Genomic DNA, 22,046 nt, shown 5'->3' with positions numbered 1-22,046 from the left:
TACCATCCTTCCCATCACCCTTCCTCGATCCCGAATCCTCTTCTTCCAATGCCCCATCTCCTCATCCTCACCACCCTGATCTTACTTTTTACTTTCCCGATTACTTTTGACACCACTAAGCACTTTTCTTTTGTGCTACTTTAAATTCGATAGGAAAAAATACAAACAAACGTACATATTATCCGTTCGATTCCGTCCAAGATAGATAAATAGAGCTTTCATACGTCGATATACGGTTCGCGGACGTTTTCCTTTATCATTTTCCACTCCTTTATCGTTTAAGATTTGTCCCTTCGATCAGTTGCCTATTAAATCAATTGTGAAACTGTTAGGACAAGTTTTGAACGGTTTTTGTATTATTTATCCGCGATCCGAATAAGATGACGCATCCTCAACGTCGGAAGAGACTGAAGAGGAGCGTAAGAATGCCAACAGGGCTCCTTTTTCTGCTCACAAATCTAGTCCAACCGACGCGTATTACGGAAGTAGGAACGTTATGTTATTGCTGAAGAGAGGTGCATAGTCGTCGTCGTCGTCCGCAAGTAACACTCGGCTAACCGGTAAAAAGGAAACATTGGTTCAGTCTAATAGTTAAACTATCACGACATCGATCGTTCGTCGACTGCTGTTATTCAATCAATGAGAAACATCGAGTTTTCAAAAAGGAAAAGCGATATTTTTCTTCACACGTTTCGTATTTATTATTATTATTTTTTTTTTTTTTTTTTGATCATTTTCGAGTTAACGCGAAAAGATAAAAAAAATGAAATAAAAACGGAATGTCGAATATTTGTTCAGAAATTTTCAACGTAGTTGAATTATGTTGAATAATAATTTCATTTGATTTCTCAATGAAATTACTCAAATAAATGTTCGCACGTCATTGTATAGATTATGTCGACGCGTTAGAACTATAACACTTAATTATTAATAATTATTTACGTATACGTTATGAAAAATTTTCAAAAATAATTCCTCCCCGTTTGTAATCACACGTTTGAATAGGGCACATGTTTTTTTATGAAATTTTGTCATTGTTTTAAGTGTTCACTACTTAAGTGGGAGTCACATATATTACGAAACATCTCGCGCGTATATCAAAATTTGTAAATACACAACGTGGGAGGAATTTCCTTAACGGTGCTATTTTTGTTTTATTAGATCGTTAATGCTTCGTCGATCGAAGTTTAAAGAATTCGCGAACGACGAAAGAAATGCTAATCAGCAGCCATCGTTCATTCTCGTTAATAAGAAGAATGCGGTCGATGTGGTTCTCGCGTTACGGGTGCATTTATTTATTCATATTATTTTATTTTTTTTTTTTATTTTTTAATACATCCATGCACACCCAGGAAAAAACATAATTAAAAACTAGCGTCCAAAAGTGGGCATCCGATCGATCGACGATCGATTCGATGAAAACTAGCTATTATCATATTTATAAGACAAACTTTCGTGTCTCTTCTTCTTCTTCTTCTTCTTCTTCGAGAGAGATATGTTTTCAAACGGGATGCGATTTAATTTTCCCTTTTAGATTTTTAATCAGCACGAATGATGCGCGCGATTAAAATGAAAAGTAAAAGATTTAAATTAAATACAAATCCATATAAAAGTATAGAAAACATGACACGAGAGAGGAGGAAAGAAAAAAAAAAAAAAAGAAACAAACAAAAGAGAAGATACAAATCAGCGTGTATAAATTATTGTAAATCGTAGATTTATTAGAGTACTATTAATATTACAATGAACTTTTCTTATTGTGATGAATTATCCTGTTAGAACTATCCTAACTGGATATCTTCGTGACAAAAGAATCTTCTGCTATTCTTATTTCTTTCTTTCTCTCTCTCTCTCTTTTTCTCTTTTTCTATCTTTCTCTTTCTTTTTTCTTTTTGTACTATTAATTAATTTAAAAGAATAGGAAACAACAACAAAAATGAAGAAGATATTTATTTATATTTGTGTATATTTACATATATATATAGATATATATATATATACATAATATTTTATAGAAAAATATTATAAAATTATATTTTGCATTATGAAGTCACCTCTGGCATGACAAAACGTAATAGGAGGTATCGTCGTTCGTTTAAATGTTGCAATCAAAAATATGAATCGCCTATTTTGAGGGAAGGGGGGGGGAAGAAAAACGAGAATAATTAGTCGAAGAAAAGAAAAAAAAATTAAAAAAAAATCGCTCTGGTCATACGGTGATCTTCGCGCGTGTTACTCAACAGGATATGATATGATATGATATGATATGTTATCCTTCAAGATTTCTTTTTTATTTCTTTCCCGTTCCTTTTTTTTTTCTTTATATCAATTTCTCTAACAAGAAAAAAAAGCAAAGAAAAAAGAAAAAATAATAAAAAATACATTATTCACATTTTTCCTACCAATTCTCTCCTCTCCTCCTTTCTAAAAGTGAGCAAACCTTTTTTATATTTCGTCATGTTATTGAATTTTTTTCTTTTTCCTTTTTTTTTTTTTTTCCTACAAAAAAAGCTTTGGCTTTCTCCGCCGACGTGGAATAAAGGGGGAAGGAAGGTAGAAACATCTTATGTTTGTAAAAGCGCAAATTCCGTGCAGAAAGAAAGAGGAGAAATTTGAACTCTTCTTTTTTCCCCCCTTTCTTTCTCTCTTTTTCTCTCACTTTTTCTCTGTCCCTTGCTCTTTCTTTTATCCCGAACTTTTATTCTTTTTTATTTTTATATTATCTCTTTCTCTCTTCATCCCTCGGCAGTGCACGCTTGGCATTGCTGTGCATTTCGAATAATCGTACATTGTTGTTCTTGTTATTGTGCATCGTACGTTGTTGTGTAAAGTGTTGCGTACCGAAATGGCATGTCCAGTAGATAGTATTTGTTTCTTTTATTATTATTATTATTATTTGTATTATTATTATTATTATTATTATTATTATTATTATTATTATTATTATTTTTTTATTATTAATATTATATTATTATTATATTATTATTATTATTATTATTCTTATTATTATTATTATTTTGATTACATTTCTTCCTTTATTTTCACACATTCTATTAGATTTTAAGCAGATACTTTACTTTGAACGATCTTCGTTTGTTCCGTCCAATGTCCGCACCACACTCCCATTCCTCACATTGGTGCTTTTCGCCAATTTTTTTCTTAATAATCAAACTTTTCATATTTCTTTCTTTTAATTAATTTGATTGAACATTTTTATTTTGAAATCGCTCTTAAATTACAAATCTTACAATTAGTCGTTGAAATTGTGCATGCGTATATAAAAGGTATGTTTGTGCGTCCGTATTGTATGCGTTGTTGTTTTCTTTTTTTTGTTGATTTCTGTGTCTATCGTTTTATTTGTTTATTTTACTATTTTCTGTGTTTTTCTTTTTTTTTTTTTTTAAATTATTCGTGGATCTTTCGACATTGTTTGAATTTTTGGTTTTGCTATTTGTTTGGAATTTTTGTAATAAACAATTGAAGATAATTTGTATTGTGCATGATAATGAAAGATCCACGTGTAGATATTTTAAGGAAAACGATAAAGAAGATATATTAATACTAACGTAATATTTAATTACGTAGTATTATTATTAGTGCGAAATAAAATGCGCAGATTTGAGAAGAAGTGCAAAGAAAAGGACGCGCAGAGTACAAAACGAGATGACGTTTAATAATTATAGACTAATTAATAATTATATTAAATTAAATTAAATTAAATTAAATTAAATTAACAATAAACGTCCAGCTGAGATGTCTTATATTAAGCAACAAAAAAAAAAACAAAAAAAATAATGAAGGTAAAATAAGAAAAAAGAAAAAAAAGTGAAATATGTTTATGACGTTGTGTAAATAGTATATTGCTGTAAAATACTGTGATAATATTTATATTACATTTATATAGATATATATACATATACATCTATATATATGTATAGATATAGGATATATCGTACATATACACACATATATATATATATATACATATGTTACATATAAACATATTATTTCTTTAAAAATAGCACTATACCAGCTTATCCGATTACTTTCATTCTTTCTCTCTCTCTCTCTCTCTCTTTTTATAATGCGCCAGTAATTATGATGGTGGATTAAGTAAAAAAAAAAAAAAAAAAGAAAATTATGATTTGTTTTATATTACAGTTATTTATATTATAAAATAAATCATAAAATAAATTTTTTTTTTATTCAATCCATTGTCATAATTATCAAAGAATACACATATACACATCTATCTTTCTCACTCTCTTTTTTCTTTTTTTTTTTTTTTTTTGAAATATTTTCGTACACAATATTCTTTTTGCTGATTCGTTTTGGTGGACAGATAGATGGGAAGCTAACCTGCCGTTAGGAATCGATAATGGATCGATTCACGTCCTTGCAAACTGGTTCGATCTTATCAATCATGATGATCTGTAACAGATTTTTTGGGACGTAAACGAAAAGGAACGAATACTACAATCATTTTGTAGAACTTTATTTATTTAACTATGACACAACTCGGATCGATCTTTTAACACATTTGTGTGTGTGTGTGTGTTTTTTTATTTTATTTTATTTTATTTTATTTTGTTTTATATATGAGCATAAATAATATTGCGAGATCATCTGTTGTACAAAAATTTATGTAATCATTTTGAACTTCGAGAGATATATGTACTTACTTACTTACTTACTTATTTATTTACTTACTTAATTATTTAATTAATTAATTAAATGCTTACTTACACGCATTTATACATGTGTGTATATGTATGTATGCGTATCAATCCCTCATTCATTCCCATACAAAAGACTATGAATGACACTAATTCGATTATCGTCAAGAATTCATTTTATCCTTGTTATATATTATGAACAAAATCTTTGCCCGAAAAAATACATCGATCCGATCATCTTACCGATTTTCAAACCGATACGGGGAGTACTCCAGATTAATTATATCGATATATAACGAAAACTCATCATTTATTCTTATATTTATATTTTTATTGGATAAAATCGTGTAACGGGATCGATGAAAAAAAAAAACAAACAAATTATTTTCGAACCACTCGCATATTTTTTTCTTTTCTTTATTATTATTATTGAAGAAAAAAAATGCGACAGAGATGATTAGGATAATAGATGTAAAAGATGATTGGTTCATAAGTTTAGAAATTAGTTTGATATGAGAGAAATAATGGATAAAAAGAAAAAAAAACTTGGATGGAAAAATAAGCGTTAAAAGTAGGAACTGAAAATTGTTCCAATTATATAGTTTATTCTATGCAAGGTTATTTTGACGTTTGTGAAAAAGAATGAGATGATAGTAAGATAGACAGAAAGAGATAGAGAGATAGAAAAAGAAGTTAGAAATAGTTAGAAAAATACTTACGAATGCTGAGGGGATCGATTCGTCGTACCACTTATTGTCTCTCTGGAATATAACGCGACCTTAACGAGGCGACTATCGAGAATCATGGAACTATTCTGCACGTTCTTTTAAACCTTCTTAAAAGGACATAATGGTAGTGTTTCTCTCTCTCTCTCTCTCTCTCTCTCTCTCTCTCGTACTTCATTTTTTTGTTTGTTCGTTTGATCGTCGATCGTAAGCTAGATTTGCCCACCTGCCCGGTCGGTGACGAACGACGGCTGATGACGGATCGAGTCAAGGTGCAAACTGGTTCGGTGTTCGCGCTTTACTATCACGAGTTAGAAAGAGAGACAGAGAGAGAAAGTGTGTTTGTAAAAGAGCAAGAGAGAGAGAGAGAGAGAGATCGGTGAACGCTTTTCGTGCCATTAGTTTTATCCTTCCATGGTCTAACGACACGTCTTTTTAATTAAAACTTTTGCGAAATATCGGCGAATTCTTTCTTCAAAAAATTACTCATTTTCCCTCTCTCTCTCTTTCTCTCTCTCTCTCTCTATCTCTCCCTGTCTTACTAAACCTCTCGGATAGAACACATTGCAAGAATAAATTTGGAGAGAAAGAGAATGGCCGATGATAGTTGTTTCTTCAGGGCCGACATTTTTATTTTTATTTCATCAACAACTGGTAGACAAAAATTTATATTTATATATTTTATTTATGATTTATTTAAAAAAAAAAAATAAAAGTATATATATATATATATAGATATCCTATCAAAATTGGAACTTTTGTTTGTTATTTTTGTTTTATCAAAAATTTTGTCAGTAAAATAAAAATCAAATTAAATATTGTGCGTATAAAATCTGTTAAGAAAAATTAGGTAAGATTTAGGACACAAACCTAATCTATACAATAACTAGAACAAATACATAATTATCAATATTATATATTTAGGATTAAAAAATAAAATAAACAAGATGTGAATTTATAATAATAATAATAATAATAATGAAGAATATTTTGTCTGATTGAAAAACTTAAGCCTAAATATTCATATAAGTGTCTACCAAGGGCCCTGAAGATCAAACTTCATTATTGCATTACTTTATTTACGATTGAAGGAATTGAACGAGAATAAGAAGCTCGTAAGAGACAAACGCTATTAGATTTAAACGAAGTTGTGAAGGGAGTGGAAAAAGGGGAATGAGGTGGAGGAGGAGGAGGAGGAGGAGGAGGAGGAGGTAAACGTCGTTGTCTACCTCTTGTCTTACCCCGAAGTAGACACCTTGACATAGCAAAGTGGCATTGTCGGCGGTACGATCGTTCCTGTTACCATATCTCGACCACCCTCGTTTGCTTACAACCGAGGTCGTCAGACTTGTTCTTTTTCTCTCTTTTGATTTCTCGTTCTCATTCTTTTTCCTTTCTCTTTCTTTCTGTATACTACAAAAACAAAAACAAAAAAAAAACAAAAAGAAACGGAGAAAAAAAATCCAAAGAAAATCGTCAGGCGGATGATGGTGCATAAGGTAGGTGTAATCGTTTCTCTGTGGTCCAAACAAATCTTAATCATGCATGACTGTAATACAGTCATCTTGAATTATTATCTATGATTGTTGAACTGAGATAAGTGATATAAGAAAAGGTTAAACTATCGTTATGTGTATTAAACAGTCAATTATTATTACGAATAATTCGATCATATTGAAAATGACAAATTTTGTAATAACATTAGCTATAATTGCAGTAGACAAAATGTTTATTCTAATCATCTTTAAAATAGCGTATTTTAAAGGTCATATCAAAAAATTGATTATTTTAAGAACAAGTTAATTTAAATAATTAATATATGTAATTTTAGTTAATATAGAACCATAAATTTGTTTATAATTTGATCAAGGATAAATACATATATTTATTATAATATAGTTTGTAAATAGGTTTAAAAATGTGTGTAGGTTAAAGAGAAGAACGCGTCCATTTTTAATTATTTCTTTTTTTATACTTCAATAAAAAGAAAACAATATATTGTTATGACTCTCACGTACTATCATCACATTTATACTGTTAACGTTCTATATTATATTCTAAGCACAAGTCTAAGAAATAGAAAAAGAGAGAGAGAGAGAGAGAGAAAGAGAAAAAACTGTGCCAATTATGAGGACTTTGTGCCCTACATAATTAAATAAGATAATAATACAGATACATACGAATCGTGCATTTTCGCCCTTCGCCGGACGCGAAAGGAAAATGTTCTTTCTTTTTCTTTTTTTTTTTTTTTAAACACGCCTCGTGTGGTTGAGAGAAGAGGCTAAAGTTTAGTCGACTGAAACTCCCACTCGTACTACGCAAGCAAGGATTACAATGAAATGTAAATAAACAAATAAAAAAGAAAAAAAAGGATTAACGAAGGGTAACACCTTGTTAAACATTGTTATTTAATACTAAAAAAAATATCTCGCTATTTTAACATTAACGCAAAGATTTAATATGTATTTGTATTTATTAATAATTATTAAAAAAAAAATAAAAAATCTATCATAGGGTTCAGATCGATCGATGAGACGAACGAGATTTGAAATAAACAAGAAAGATAAATCTTACTAAATGAAATTAAATATTTCATATATATATATAATACATTATTCATTCTAATCGTTTCTTACAAATAGAAATCTATAAAAAGATAAAAAAACGACTGGGGATGAACGATAAATGAACGTGTTTTAGCATTGAGAAAAGTGTCTATACTGAACAGGTTGTTGTTGAATGGTGAACGTCTTTTAAAAAGAATTGATTTAAACTCAACCAAACGATAAATCAAACGTCAAGATTTCTTACTTCTAAGATACAATGGATAGAAATTATCTAACGAAGCATCATCCTTTTACTTTTACGTACAAAATATATTATTTTTTTCCTTTGTCTTTTTGACTTTTTTTTTTTTGTTATCACCATTACCTATCGCAAAATGGAAGTTTAAAGAATAAAATAATAAGGAGGAACAAATACACGTATAAGCGTATTCACACACACACACACACACTCCATGTAGCAACATTAACACATACACTATAAGGGGTAGTTTTTGCCGATTTCTCAGAGAGATGGCGCTATAGTCGGCGGGATCGGTTGTTTCATAGGGTTTACCCGCGGATTTAAAATGTGATCGCATTTCATTCGTCCCGCGCTGTGAACCACCTTAGAGAAAGAGATAAATATAAATAAAAATAAACAACAAATAGACCGAAAGAGAGAGAGAGAGAGAAAGAAAGAGAGAGAGATGGATGGATTTACGATTTGACACCGTGCGTTTGAACGGTGGTCGATAGGTGTTCTGTTGGTGTGTGTTGATCCCAGGTGCTCGATCGTGAAAGAGAATAAGTAAGAGAAAGAGAGATAGAGAATATGTAAGCGAGAGGAGACAAGAGGTGGGGAGAAGAGTAAAAGTAAGAAGAAGGGAGAGAGAGAGAGAGAGAGAGAGAGAAAGAGAAAAGATGGCAAAGAGGGGAAGGGAAGATAAAAGGAACGAACAGAGGCGCGTACGCACGTATGGAAGGTGGAAGCCGAATGCCATATACGGTCACCTTTGTCAAAGCCCGGTTGTCGCCATATACAGGCAATGTTCGCGATGGCAGACACTTATATAGAATCCGACTTAAGAGTCAGGAATGCCGCTTTTTGTCGCGCCTTCTATACACGCCCGACTGTAATGGGGGGTAGAAAAGGTGACTCGGAAGCGATCGACCAAGACGAGGACAGGACGACGACTACCACAAACACGACCTATGTACACTTTTTAAACTGAGCTACCGTTGAATCCTACCAGTGGACCAAAAGAAAAAGAAATCAATAGCAACATTACGCGCCCGCACAATTTTCGTCAACTCTCATTGGTCTATCCCCAAGTCCGAGCCGGTTTATCCATACAACCCTACCGGTGGTCCACTCTATTTAACTTTATCTTTCTCTTTTTCTTACAGTATATACTCTTGCCGTTGCTTTTACACTTTTTTTTTTCTTTTTACTTCCTTTATTTATATTTATTTACTTATCTCTCTTTCTATGTCGATACCAATGCCGATACTAATGAATTAGTTCGAAGAGTTTAACGAATGGCTATCGTACATGAACTTCTTCTGTTTACTATTGCAATTTGTAATTCTTATTTGATTTTTGATGACAAAAGCTTGTTTCTAATCAAAATTAATTATTAAAAGAGTTTTCTTTTTTTATTTGAGACATTTTTATTAGACAATACTGATACTAATAAATGTGAGGTGAGGGAATGAAAGGGGTAAACGAACGAGGGGTCAGGTCACGAACTTCTTCATTCGATTGATGTTAAAGATTAAAATTCTCTTCTGAGTTTCTGATGAAATTGTTCTTATCAAAAATCAGTGTAATATGAATTTGTGTTCAATCTAAATATCACGATAATCTAATTTTACTTTTTCTTTCAATTACTGTAATGAAATTTTGTATTCAATGTTTTGAAAAAGAAATGTTAAAAATTCACTCTCTATTTCGTTTGTACAAAGTTCGATTAATTATTCATTTGAAATATTTATTTTTTCAATATTATTGAACATTTTCATTCTTTCCAAACGTGACTATTTAGTCTATTGTTATCTATCTTTATAACGCAATAAATTTCTCATAACTTTTGCTTGCAATACATGCACATTTATTTAAGATTATACCATGAATAAGGTAGAATAACGATAGACTCGAATAATCGGCGAATCTATGCGAATAGATAGATGTAGGTGTTAATAGTACGTTAGATATGTTCCACTACTAACCACTTGACGATAAAAGATAAAAATGAAAATTGTCTAATAATGGCTTAACGTAAATCTTAAATTGTACAAGGATTGAGAAGTCGAAACTTTATGTTATGTTTATGCTTCTTATTTTTTCCGTTAAACTGTAAAACAAAAGCCCAATTTTTAATGCTATTAATAAAGAGGTATTTTTTTGTTTTCTTTTGTAATTTCATTTATGATAAATAAATAAAATAAAATATTATTTATTTGTATAAATATCTTACGTGGTTAACAAAAATTGATGAAAAATTGAATATTTATCTTTATCAACATTTCACAAGAGTTGAAGTCAATTTTCTATCATATTGAACCTAAATTTCAACATAATACGCGTTAAAGGCCTTGAACGGTTGAAACTATTTTTTTTATACTTTTATAATTATAAATTTTAATTAGAAAAAAATGTTGATTGTTGCGTCGATAATTCACTGTTTCCTAAAATTCTTCCTCATAAGGATATAATACCAACGTGCGTGGAAAGAAAAAGAATTACATGTAGTAAAAAAAAAAAGTAGTAGTGGAAGGGGTGGAAAAATAGAACGAGTAGGTAAAGGAAAAAAAGGATCTACAGAAAGAGAGAGAGAGAGAGAGAGAGAGAGAGAAGAATACGGTAAAATAGACGAAGAAGAATGATATACGATGATGTTGAAGCGGAACGACGCTGTTGCCTATTACGAACAAACTCGCAAGGAATATAATCGCAGCTCGTGTTTTGTGGTTGCGGCGTAGGCACACGCTCGTAGGTATCGTTCTCTTGTTTGTATGTATGTATGCATGTATTTTAAGTGAGAAATCAACTTGCGTAACTTTTTCGGTAAACCTGACAATTCTCTCTCTCTCTCTCTCTTTATTTCTGTAAAGAAAATATTCCTTTTGTTAGTTAACGTTCCATGCGCATAATTTTACGTACCAAAAATTCCAAATCTTTTCAGCACTGCGTATTCATTAAATTTGGAGAATTTATGAATTTCGAATTAGTTTCATTCTTCGATTAGCTATCAATAGGATGATCTCCTTTTTTCAAGAAGATCTGAGTTAATTTTAAGTGGAAAATATAAGAGATTGTTTCTAAGCATCGGTCTCGTTTCATTTTGTAATAAAAACTATTCCCGAAGGATAGAGACAAGGTATACGATGTTGGTTAATGATCTTTTGATCAATGTGTTTGACTTTTTTTTAACTTACAATTAGTCTAAAAATGTTCAAAAGTTAAATTACAAAAAAGAAAAAGAAGGAGAACGATATTAAAAAGAAATGTTGGTCTTGTTTATAGTTAAATATGCAACGTATTCCAGTTATACATTTCATTGGTCAACCGGACTATGAAAAAAATCGTCCCACGGAAATGTGGGATACGTGGAGTAACGTCAGCGACAAGTTCGTAACGCATTAAGGAAGTGGTCCGATATTGGCGGTCGCACTGGTTCACTAAATTCCGCGGAACGGGACTCGGCGAACGTTCAGAAGACCCACCGGAATAATAACTCGAACGAAGCCAGAAAGCCTAGTGGAATCCGGTCGAGTTAGTCGTACCTTGTCACTTTAAATCTTTTTTTATCTGCACTTATTGCCTAATATTATATTCAATTTTTCATTTATCTCTCATCCCCAAAGAAAAGAAAAAAAAAAACAGAAAAGTCAAACGATGTTTGATATCAAACAATTAAAAAAAAATACCTACGACAAACAACGTTAAAAAGTTTTTTGTAGATATATCCATCTACGTAAAGAAGACAACAATCATAAAATGGAGTATTCCACAAAATCATCCTTCCCTCTCTTAACTCTCACTCTCCTCGAGATCACCCACGATCATCCTTTCCGCTCATTACGAGCAACGCGTACCATCGAGCGAATCGACCGCGAGTTATCAAGCCTCGAACCACAACAAGTCAACTTCTCTCTCTCTCTCTCTCTCTCTCTCTCTCTCTTTCTCTCTATCTATCTATCTTGAAGCTCGTCAAAGTCGAGAAAGACGAAGTCGACGAGTAAGAATAAAAAGAAAGAAAAAATGAAGACGAAGACTAAGAAGAAGAAGAAGAAGAAGTAGTGACTCCAAAGACGGAGTAGTATAACCTCGAGAGGAGAGGGATTCGATTTGAAGTATACTCATCGTGAATTCTCGCACGGGTTACTCGAACGGGGTGTAGGAGGGAGGAGGAGGAGAAGAAGGAGCAACAGCAGGAGGAAGAAAATAAGAAGGAGGAAGAGGAGGAGGAGGAGGAGAAGGAGGAAGAAGAGGGAATGGTTGCATCTATTTTTTCTCTATACAGGAGATACGTATATATAATAGGTATATGTAATGCATGTATGTAATAGGTGTGGATGTATTGGTGTAAGCGAGAGCGGGCGTTTAAAACGCATAGGTCGCCGTTTCTTCTTCTTCTTCCCCCCTATTTCGAGTATGTATCCTCTCGGTAGTAGTAAACGGCAAAAAGGTATCTTCTAGCGCGGGGGAGAGTAGAAAGTAGCGATGGAAACGTAGTACCGCGTAAATTTGTGAGAATCTCTTCTGGAAGCGCATTGCCGAGTTCAGACTGCTTGGATGGCCATATAAGGAGCGCGAACAAGCTCGCGCATCTCTCCCCGCTAGGTAGAGCTTGGTTGGTTGCTTGCTGCTTGCTTGGTTTGTTCCTTGCTTCGTTGGTTGGTTCGTTCGTTCCTTCGTTCCTTCGTTTCTTCCTTCGTTTCTTCCTTCGTCTTCTTCGTCTTCTTCGTCTTCTTCTTCTTCTTCCTCTGTTAGCTTACTTCCTTACGTACGTACGTACGCACACAAATACGTATGCGTTACTACTACTCAACGTATTCACTTCGTTCATTCGCTTCCTTCTTCTTCATTTTCGTCTTCCTGTTTCTTCTTTTTCTTCCTTTACTTTTCGGTTGTTAGAATAAGAATAAGGATAAGAGAGAGAGAGAGAGAGAGAGAGAGAAACATAGGATATCTTCCGCGCAAAATCCTTCACTTTAGAAGAAGACAAAATTGAAAGGTTGATGGATTGAGTGCTTTTATATTTAAAATATCTAGCTTTAGATTATTATTGATCTATCGTTTACATTTGTTAGTTCGTTTATATGAAAATAACGTAAATAAATCATAGAATTTTCTTACTAGACGGACTTACGTGCGCTTATATTACAAGGGAAGAAGCTAAAACGTCGGTGGACGTCGAAGGTTCCGATGAGTGAAAGTATTTTGTTCGACGCGTTCGGATTGTAAGAGAGAGAGAGAGAGAGAGAAAGGAATTCGTTTGGACGAGTCGCGTGTGGGTGGTTCTAGGTGTATACATACACATTCATACACACATATATATATATATATATATATATTATATGTATATATTTATATTTATATGCGAGATACTAGGATGCAGAAATTTGTAGGTGTATTGTCGGACGTAGGTCAATGGTTGTATAAACCGTTTTGCGTGGACGTTAGAGAATTTTATTCGAAAATCTCATATTTCATTTATCCTTTATTTCCACTTCTTACTTCTCGTATCGATATCATATCGATACACAACTATCTTAGAAACGATCCAAATCACTTGTCCATAAATAATACACAAATGTATTGAATAATATCAAATAAGAAAGAGTTACAGCTGATTTTCGTTATCTTTTCAAACAATATTGAAACAAAAGTATAAACAAAAATCATATTTGAATGATTTTAATCTTAATTTTAGTCGCAACAAAGTTTTAAGAAATATTGATTTGAAAGTGCAATAATCTTAGCGACCTTTCTTTTCTTTCATTAACGTCTCCCGAACAAACAACTACTGACAATATCTTTTACTAGTTAAACTCTTGAAATTCATTTACATTCTACGATTCCTTTGTCTTTTAAAGTTTATTGTCTATGTAAGATTGGCACAGACTGTTGAATTCTCATAAGTTTTTTTTTTATTTATATATATATATATGTACAGGTACTTCACATTTTACACGCAGCTTCAACGAGCTATTGTTACCGATCGAAACATAGTTTCTAAGATTCGTTTCTATTTACGACTCTTACTGATGTTTAAATATTAAGAAATAGAGAGAAATTTGTTAAGTTTTAAACAATTTTTCAACGATTCAAAATAAAACCAAATAATATGCAGAAACTTAGCAATTCTTAAAATAATTAAACATTTTTTGTTTTATTTTTATCTATTGCTATTGTCTTCTTTTATGTTTTTGAACTAAGGAAAAGTTTGAATTATTTTGCTACAATAATAATATATATATATATATATATACTTATAATGATTAGGATTATGGCTATAATTTATTTTGTAATTTAAAACTAAACCTATACTAACAATTTAAAAATAATTTTTAAACATAACTATTTTAAACGTCGTCAATTTCTTATGAATTTAAATAAGAAATAAAAAATATACAATCTTTAGATAATAATATATATCAATATTTATAATAATAATAATAGTAAATTAAAGTAAAATAAATAACAATGAATGCAATATTTTACTGTAAAGTAAAAAACTGGTCTTCTTAGTTGTACTGTTCAAATTATCAAATTGAATTTTATTTTTGTTTATTATAATAACATTTGAAATGATTGAATGTTTGTACAGGAAGATGGAACGTCACCCAGATCGGATGTTTGCGCAAACGAGAGCGACGGTGATACAAGCGACGGCGATTCACCGGTTTCTAAAGATCTCGCAAAAAATCATTCAGGTACACACAATTATACGTTCATATGATTAATTATAATTTTCTATATGTACCACCATCCACAATAATTTGGATGCATATTTTATTGTGTTTAATTTCCTTTATTTTGCCACGTATTTTATCAGATTCAGCTATTATCATCAGAATTCAAATTGCAATTAATAAATTTTCCTAAGAACTAGTACTGTTTATTATATCACATCTACAATATTTTAGACATTTTATTTTGTTTTTGTATCCAAGTACAAAGAAACTTTTAGTATTCAACGATATAGTATTTGAACATTTTACCATCCACATGATTCACTGTCCAAATTTTCCATTATCCAGATATTTGTATCAACGAAATGAAAAAAAATATACACGAAACATTAAATTGAACTTCTAAGGAAACGCATAGAAGAATAGATCTGTTTCAATTTTGATCGATACGATTTTCTCAAGATCGTACACTTATATATATATATATATTTATTTGAATTTATAAGTAATAGTATTATGTACGTAGACTCTTGGAAAATTACCTTCCCACGTTCTCAATTTGATACGTTACCATTGGTTCTATCTTTTTCAATCCTATTCAATTTGATCCATTTTATTTATTTGAATCATTTGATCCATTTAATCCATTTTATCAAAGTTGCTAAATTTCAGTACCTTTCGTTTGACGATGGATAGAGACAGAACAAAATCAAAATTCCAATCTCGAGTTTTTGCGAATACACGCCAGTATATAGTATAGTAGTCACGAATATCTCGGGTGTGTCGTTTTAAAAGACATACCGCTGATAGATATTAATGAAATAATCGCTAATGGATCGATGCCATTTCAAGGACCAAGAGTATCTACTATAATTCTCCTAAGCGAAGTTGGTAGAAATTTCTTTAGCGGTCTCATTCGAGCGAATGCTCCTTCTCTCTCTCTCTCTCTCTCTCTCTCTCTCTCTCTCTCTCTCTCTCTCTCTCTCTATACTGCATTTTGTATAATGCATCAATATTTGAATAAAAATATTCTTTAACAGAATTATATTTGTGGTACACGTAGCCTGAAGAACAAGTTTAACGTGTACCATCAGTGATACACGTGGCACGTAACGTGTTAAATATCAAAATGATGAATAATTAAAATGAATTATGTTACAAGTAAATTTTCATCGTCATATTAAACAGAATAGAACTATTTCTTCAAGTATGTACTTTATTATTCGAAGTTAAGTGTAACTTCATTCTTTTTGAAACTTTTTTTTCCGTCTATTAAGTTTTTACTCAAATAATAAAAACAGTTTCCGCTTCGGAAAATACAATAAATGATTCTATTCTGATTCTGAACATTTCCTCAATTGAAGTTTAACAGGAATTGTTTAATTATTCCTCGAAGTAAACTTTCTTTACGTCCATTTTTGACGTATTATAATAATAAAAAGATATACTAAATAGGGTTAAGTAATTTACTTCATTATTAAATTAAAAAAAAAAAAAAAAAAAAAAAAAACAGAAGGAATTTGTGGTTGCGATAAGAAAAATGTGTATTCTCAACAATTAAATGCGGATATACTAAAAATGATATTGAAGAATGTTAGCGTGATCATCGACTAATTCTAATTTCGAATTAGTTTATATCACGATGAAAACGTACGATTATTAGATCAACGAGAGAAACTATATTTTGTACTTCATTTTACAAAAAAAAAAATGTGTTTTATTTTTTTATTTTATATAAGATTTAATGTGCAAAAGAAAAACAAATTGTGTTCATATTTTATATGAAATCAAATAATCATCCCTAGTAGCACAAAATATTGAAATACATTGAATCGAAATAAATCGAAAAAATTGTTTCTTTATTGATCACTAATTTTTAAAATACAATAATTTTTTACCCAATGAACCCAATGATTATCGCAACTTTTTTTGTTAATTAATCTGTGATGTGTCAGCTTATAAACACATGCAAGTTTTGGGTAAATTCAATTAAAATTATTAAATCCTGAATCTATTTATCAGAAAAATACGAAGAAATTGTTTATTTGATTCAATATTTTTCTCTCTCTCTCTCTCTATCTCTCTCTCTCTCTCTCTCTCTCTCTCTTTCTCACAATATTTTTTATCCTCCATTGTATCTTTTCTTTTCTCATACGAAAGCTCGTGTCTCGTGCGAACCTCGTAAATTCAGATAACACTACTTACACGCGTTTCATTATAAACGAAAGAGAGAATATATAAATTTATACAAGGTGTTCCAAAATTAAACAACCAAACAACATAAGGACAATTCATTTGCATCATAAAAGAAGAATAAAAATATCAGCAATTTTTTTAAATCATTAGACTTTCATTACCAATAGCACCCTCCATTTCCTTCTCAAATTGTAAGACTTTACCCTATAAGCGAAAAACAACACTATTTACAAATACTAACACAAATAACTATGATTTTTTAATAACAACGAGTTAATAATTGCGAATTTCAATGATTGCATTTTTAATTCTTTACAGTATTTCCTTCAAAAGTGTAAAATAATTTCTGTTGCATAAAATTGGTTATTCCTTGCGAACTCTCGCATAAATAAAAATGGAGAGATGTAACAGTTGCATTAAGGTTGAGTCAAAGTTGATATTTATTTATTATTATACAAAATTTGTGCATAATTTTGTAAAAAAAAAACGTTTTCTTGATAAATCTTGCATTGAATTTGTTCTCTTCTTTTGTAAATGTTAATGAAATCCTCGTAATTTGGGACAACCTGTATGTGTGATTACTTGCATGCATATATCTCGACAAGGGAACTATGCCTAATATGTCGTGACACTTAAAAACAGTCCCTAGCGATGTAATGAAAATGATATTAATTGCGTTATGAATTACGTTCCACTGCGGTAGGCCGCTTAAATGCGGACGCGCGATACCAGTAATTACACGACGTTATCGCGCCTGTTAAATCAACGAGCCAAATAAAATCATGTTACGCTTGTTTTACACTATTACAAGGATCATCGATGAATCTTCCTATGAATCAAATATCACAATTACAAAGATTTTTGTATTTTTTAACGATTACAAACATTCAATATTCTATTTAATCATTTTTATCAGTAATCAAAATTGAATTGATCAAATTTGAAATATTTTTAAACGAGCAGTAAAGTTTAATACATCAAGATGTCAAATTTATTTGATCATTTTTCGCCGTTTATACATATTATTACAATATTGATTTGATCTATACAATTGATCGTTTGTAATAAATAATTCAAATATTTTTTTATATACAAAAGATAAAATGTGGTGTTGATTCATGCTATAAAAAAAAAAAGATTCTTTTGCAAAACTTTTGGACAAAATCAATAGAAACAAATCTTTCTGTAATACAATCGCGTACATCTTCGAATTCAACAAATTAAGAGCACAGCATTTAAGTATCGCTCTAATGTCGATAAATGTTAAAAACGATAAGAATTTCAGGATATTTCACGTCTAAACGTTTTTGTTTCTCTAACGATTTACTTTTACCACTCCGAATGAAGAAGCTATAACGTGCAATCAGAACGAACGGCTAAATTCTGAACGGTTATAGTAAGTTTCATAATGTGTGTGAATATATGAAAAAGAAACTTATAAATTAGATGTATAATTAAATGTCAAGTTAAGTCATCAGAAATAAATAATTTCTATGTACAAAAATTGTTTAATACAATTTACTATATGCAACTCATCTCAACATGATCTCACCAAGTCCTAGTTTTAAAAAACAAAATAAAAAAAATTAAGCAAAGCTCCATAAATATGACCTTTTCAATAAAATCGAGTACCAAGATCCATTATGAAACATCGTATATGCCTTACACATACAAAGACTGAAGTTAAAGTTGATCGCACAGGATTCGATATCGAAACGATCTCGATCGTAAATTCTAAAGTGTTTTAGAAAGCCAGCGATGGCCGATGATGATTCGGAAATGGAGGGAGAAAGGATCGAAGCGAAGGGCTGCCTAAGTGCCAGGATTATCACCTGATTGGGTAACACCGATTTTTTTTCCTCGTGGGCGTGTCTCGAATCTCTCGAGTTGAGAGATCGTAAGAAGGCTCCTAAGAGACTACCGTGGAAAATTGTTAGAACGAACGAACATCAGGTAGTAGACAGGTTAGCAGTAGTCACTCACACAGGCCTCCTAGATAAAGACAAAGAAAGAAAAATAAACAGAAAGAGAGAGAGAGAGAGAGAGAAAAGGACAGAGACAGGCATAGAGAGACAGACAGACAGACAGACAGATGGACAGAGAGGATATGTTAAGAAAAGAGAAAAGAAGGGAAAGGAACGGGGGATGAGGTGGAGAAGCGGGAGAGTGAGAGAGTGGGAGAGAAAGATACAAAAGAGAGGGGAAAAGAGAGAGGACACTTAAAATGCGAAAAGCGTGCGAGCGATGACGGGGTTATCCGTGTAGGGGAGTCCGTAAGGAGTCGTACGGTCCGCGATGACCAAACTAAGACGATAACGCGCTGCCTAACTGGGAAGTAGGATCCGGTCGAAAGCCGCGCTTCGATGCAGGTGTACACATAAATATCGATGCTAATGTACACCGAGTGGATGGCCATCCGATCGCCGCTGTGACGTTTCGCGCTTTTTCCAACATTTACGCTCGCGCGTTAAACCTTGATACGTTGCATCTATCAATGTATTGTATTTAGGTGTGTATGCGTTTAGCTATCCGCTTATTTAATTATTTGCCTTTCTATATGTATATGTGTAAGCATTTTGCTCGAGTACCAAAAGAAGGAATTTTCGGGAGGAGGATTATTATCGAGGAAGAGAGTAGTCGATCAAAGGAGTCTGATCACCGTCTTTAAGGACGGCCTTTGAAACGGCCTTTGAAACGGCCTTTGAAACGGCCTTTGAGACGGCCTTTGAGACGGCCTTTCCACTCCGGTGGTCCAACGACCGAGAAAAGATTTACGAAACTACGCGAAACTACCCGACGATACCACGTTTTGTCTCCTGATCGACATCAATTCGAAAGAGAAATTACCGTTTTAATGGCACCGCCAACATAACTGCTCTCTTTCTTTCTCCTTTGCCCACATTTCTTTTTATTTTCGTTAGATTATTCACATTTAGGGTTGAAAGAAAATGGTGAGAAAGGTATCAATGAATTAAATACTTTTAGTACATTTTTTATCTACCGAAATATCTAATTGATTTGGAAAATTGATAACTACAGCTTTCCAAGTTTAAAAAGAGAATCAAAATTTAGATTAGACGAGAAGAATAAGAGGATTGAAGATGAGGGTAGAATTTGAAGAAACAATTCTTTACGTTATATAAGTAAATATGTTAATAAATAATTAAAAGAATTTATTATTGCGTATGATAATAATTGTTTTACTCACATTCGAGTTTGAAAGTTCAATATTTAAACTTTATTTTGTATTTCTTTACTTTCATACATAAACTTGTCTAAGAATATTATTGTACGTAATAAATTATCTATCGATAGATATTTGTTTTATCGTTCATTATTATTGAAAGTAGAAAATCATTTACAAAAATGTAAAAATAAGAGAAATAAGTAGGAAGGAGTTTACAAAGTATCTGAGTAGTATCTAAATCATTCCGATAGATATGTTGTCATGGAGAATCGTGTGAAAATGTTTTAAAGATTAACCTTCTGAAAGAGCAGCTATAATACTGCTTTCTCATTTTTATGAAAAGTTCTATGTCAATGGTAGGAGAGATAGAACGCGCATGCAATTAAAATTGCCAACTTATGTGTATGTATGTAAATAATTATGCATGTATGCGTGTATGTGTGTGTGTGTGTGTGTGTATGTGTACGATTGCCACGCTCTGTTGCAGGTGCACACATAAATATCCGATGCTAATGCAGCCAAGTGAATGCCATTAATCGCGTATAAACCTACGTTCTTTCGTTCATTCGTTCTTCCATCTTTTTTTCTTAGTTTCCATTACGCACCGCGTGATAAGAGATAGTGGGTGATGATGAAATCTCTCATTGGTCGTAAGGAACATTCGTCCCCCTTTTACGGCTAATCGAGAAAGCGAGGGAGGCCAAAGAGTCGCATTGTTTCGAGAGAACGCCATAAAGGGATTACAATAAAATTGACGTTAGCCCTTTTACGTGAAAAATAGAAATTTTGTTAAATCAAATTATTCTTTACTTATATGTATGTTGAAGATCAATTTTCTAAAACCACGATATATAATGTGAGAATGATGACGCAACCAACTAACTAACTAACTCGCTAATTTCCTTCTAAGGTTATTACAAATCCTTATTAGGTAAGATTGATTGACCTGAGAGGAGTAGAATCTTATTCCTCTGAATTTTGATATTAGGTTAAAGTACTTTCACACGAAGAATATTTTCTGTTTTTTTTTTTATATTGTACATTTTTCCAAATACGATTAAATGTTTACCTAAATATTTTTTCATCTATACTACTGATCAAAAGTTTGGTGAATTCGTATATGAAATATCTTGAAATTATTTCCCAAATGTCTCTTTTTTACGTGAATTGGTTCAAAAGTTCTGAACCTTATTAGGAAACAATATTTATTTTAAAATAAGTCAAAGTCTGTTTGTTTTTTTTTTTTGGTTGATGAGATTCAACACTTCTCAACCCACCCTTATACATAATCGCGTGTAAAATCGTAAAACTGTATGTATTTATTTTATTTCAGGTAATATGCCTTCCTTCTCTACCGGAATCATATACCAGATGCCACAAAGTGTCATTTATTCGCCCAGTCCGGGTGTTTTGCTCGGTATTGGACAAAACGGTCAACCCGTGCAAATTTCACAAGACGGAGGTAGGTTTTATCTGTCTCTCAGCTGTGTGTGTTTAAATTGAATTCTTTTTCTTAGCCCTCTTCAGAACAATAACAAAGAAATATAACGAATCGATTGAAACAAAATGATAATAAATTTTTCGTAAAAAGAATTCTATCTATTGAAGAATATTTTATTCATGTTCATAAGTACTCTTTCATTCTTCAAGATTTTTACAATAAAAAAAAAAATAAAAAAAGAACACTAGGTTGAGCTCTTAATTTATCGCATTACCATCACATTCTTCAAATGCTAAAAAGAGTAAAAAAAAATAAAATAAAACGGAAAGAAACCAAGTTGAGTTTATAATTCTA

General features: G+C 31.7%; 1 protein-coding gene and 1 long non-coding RNA gene across 3 annotated transcripts in view; one reads left to right on the top strand and one right to left on the bottom strand.

Moving 5' to 3' along the window:
* The window catches only part of bs (serum response factor blistered), a 31,469-nt gene that overhangs the window by 5,999 nt on the left and 3,424 nt on the right, over positions 1-22,046 (top strand). For both annotated transcript variants that reach the window (XM_089172415.1, XM_015324966.2), the window contains exons 3-4: positions 14,784-14,889; positions 21,585-21,713. In XM_089172415.1, coding sequence (XP_089028541.1) covers positions 14,784-14,889; positions 21,585-21,713 — 235 coding nt within the window. The remainder of the gene's footprint in view (positions 1-14,783; positions 14,890-21,584; positions 21,714-22,046) is intronic.
* On the bottom strand, positions 53-7,156 carry LOC149033603 (uncharacterized). Its single transcript, XR_016176580.1, has 2 exons — positions 5,396-7,156; positions 53-4,431 (listed from the first exon to the last, which is right to left on the bottom strand). It is a non-coding gene; the product is annotated as an uncharacterized LOC149033603 (long non-coding RNA).

Source organism: Polistes dominula, unplaced genomic scaffold, assembly GCF_049000335.1.
Source record: "Polistes dominula isolate Pdom_NZ unplaced genomic scaffold, Pdom_raw_medaka contig_28, whole genome shotgun sequence".
Lineage (NCBI taxonomy): Eukaryota > Metazoa > Arthropoda > Insecta > Hymenoptera > Vespidae > Polistes > Polistes dominula.
Note: the sequence above shows the minus strand (reverse complement) of the source record. Positions and strands in the feature narration are given on the sequence as shown.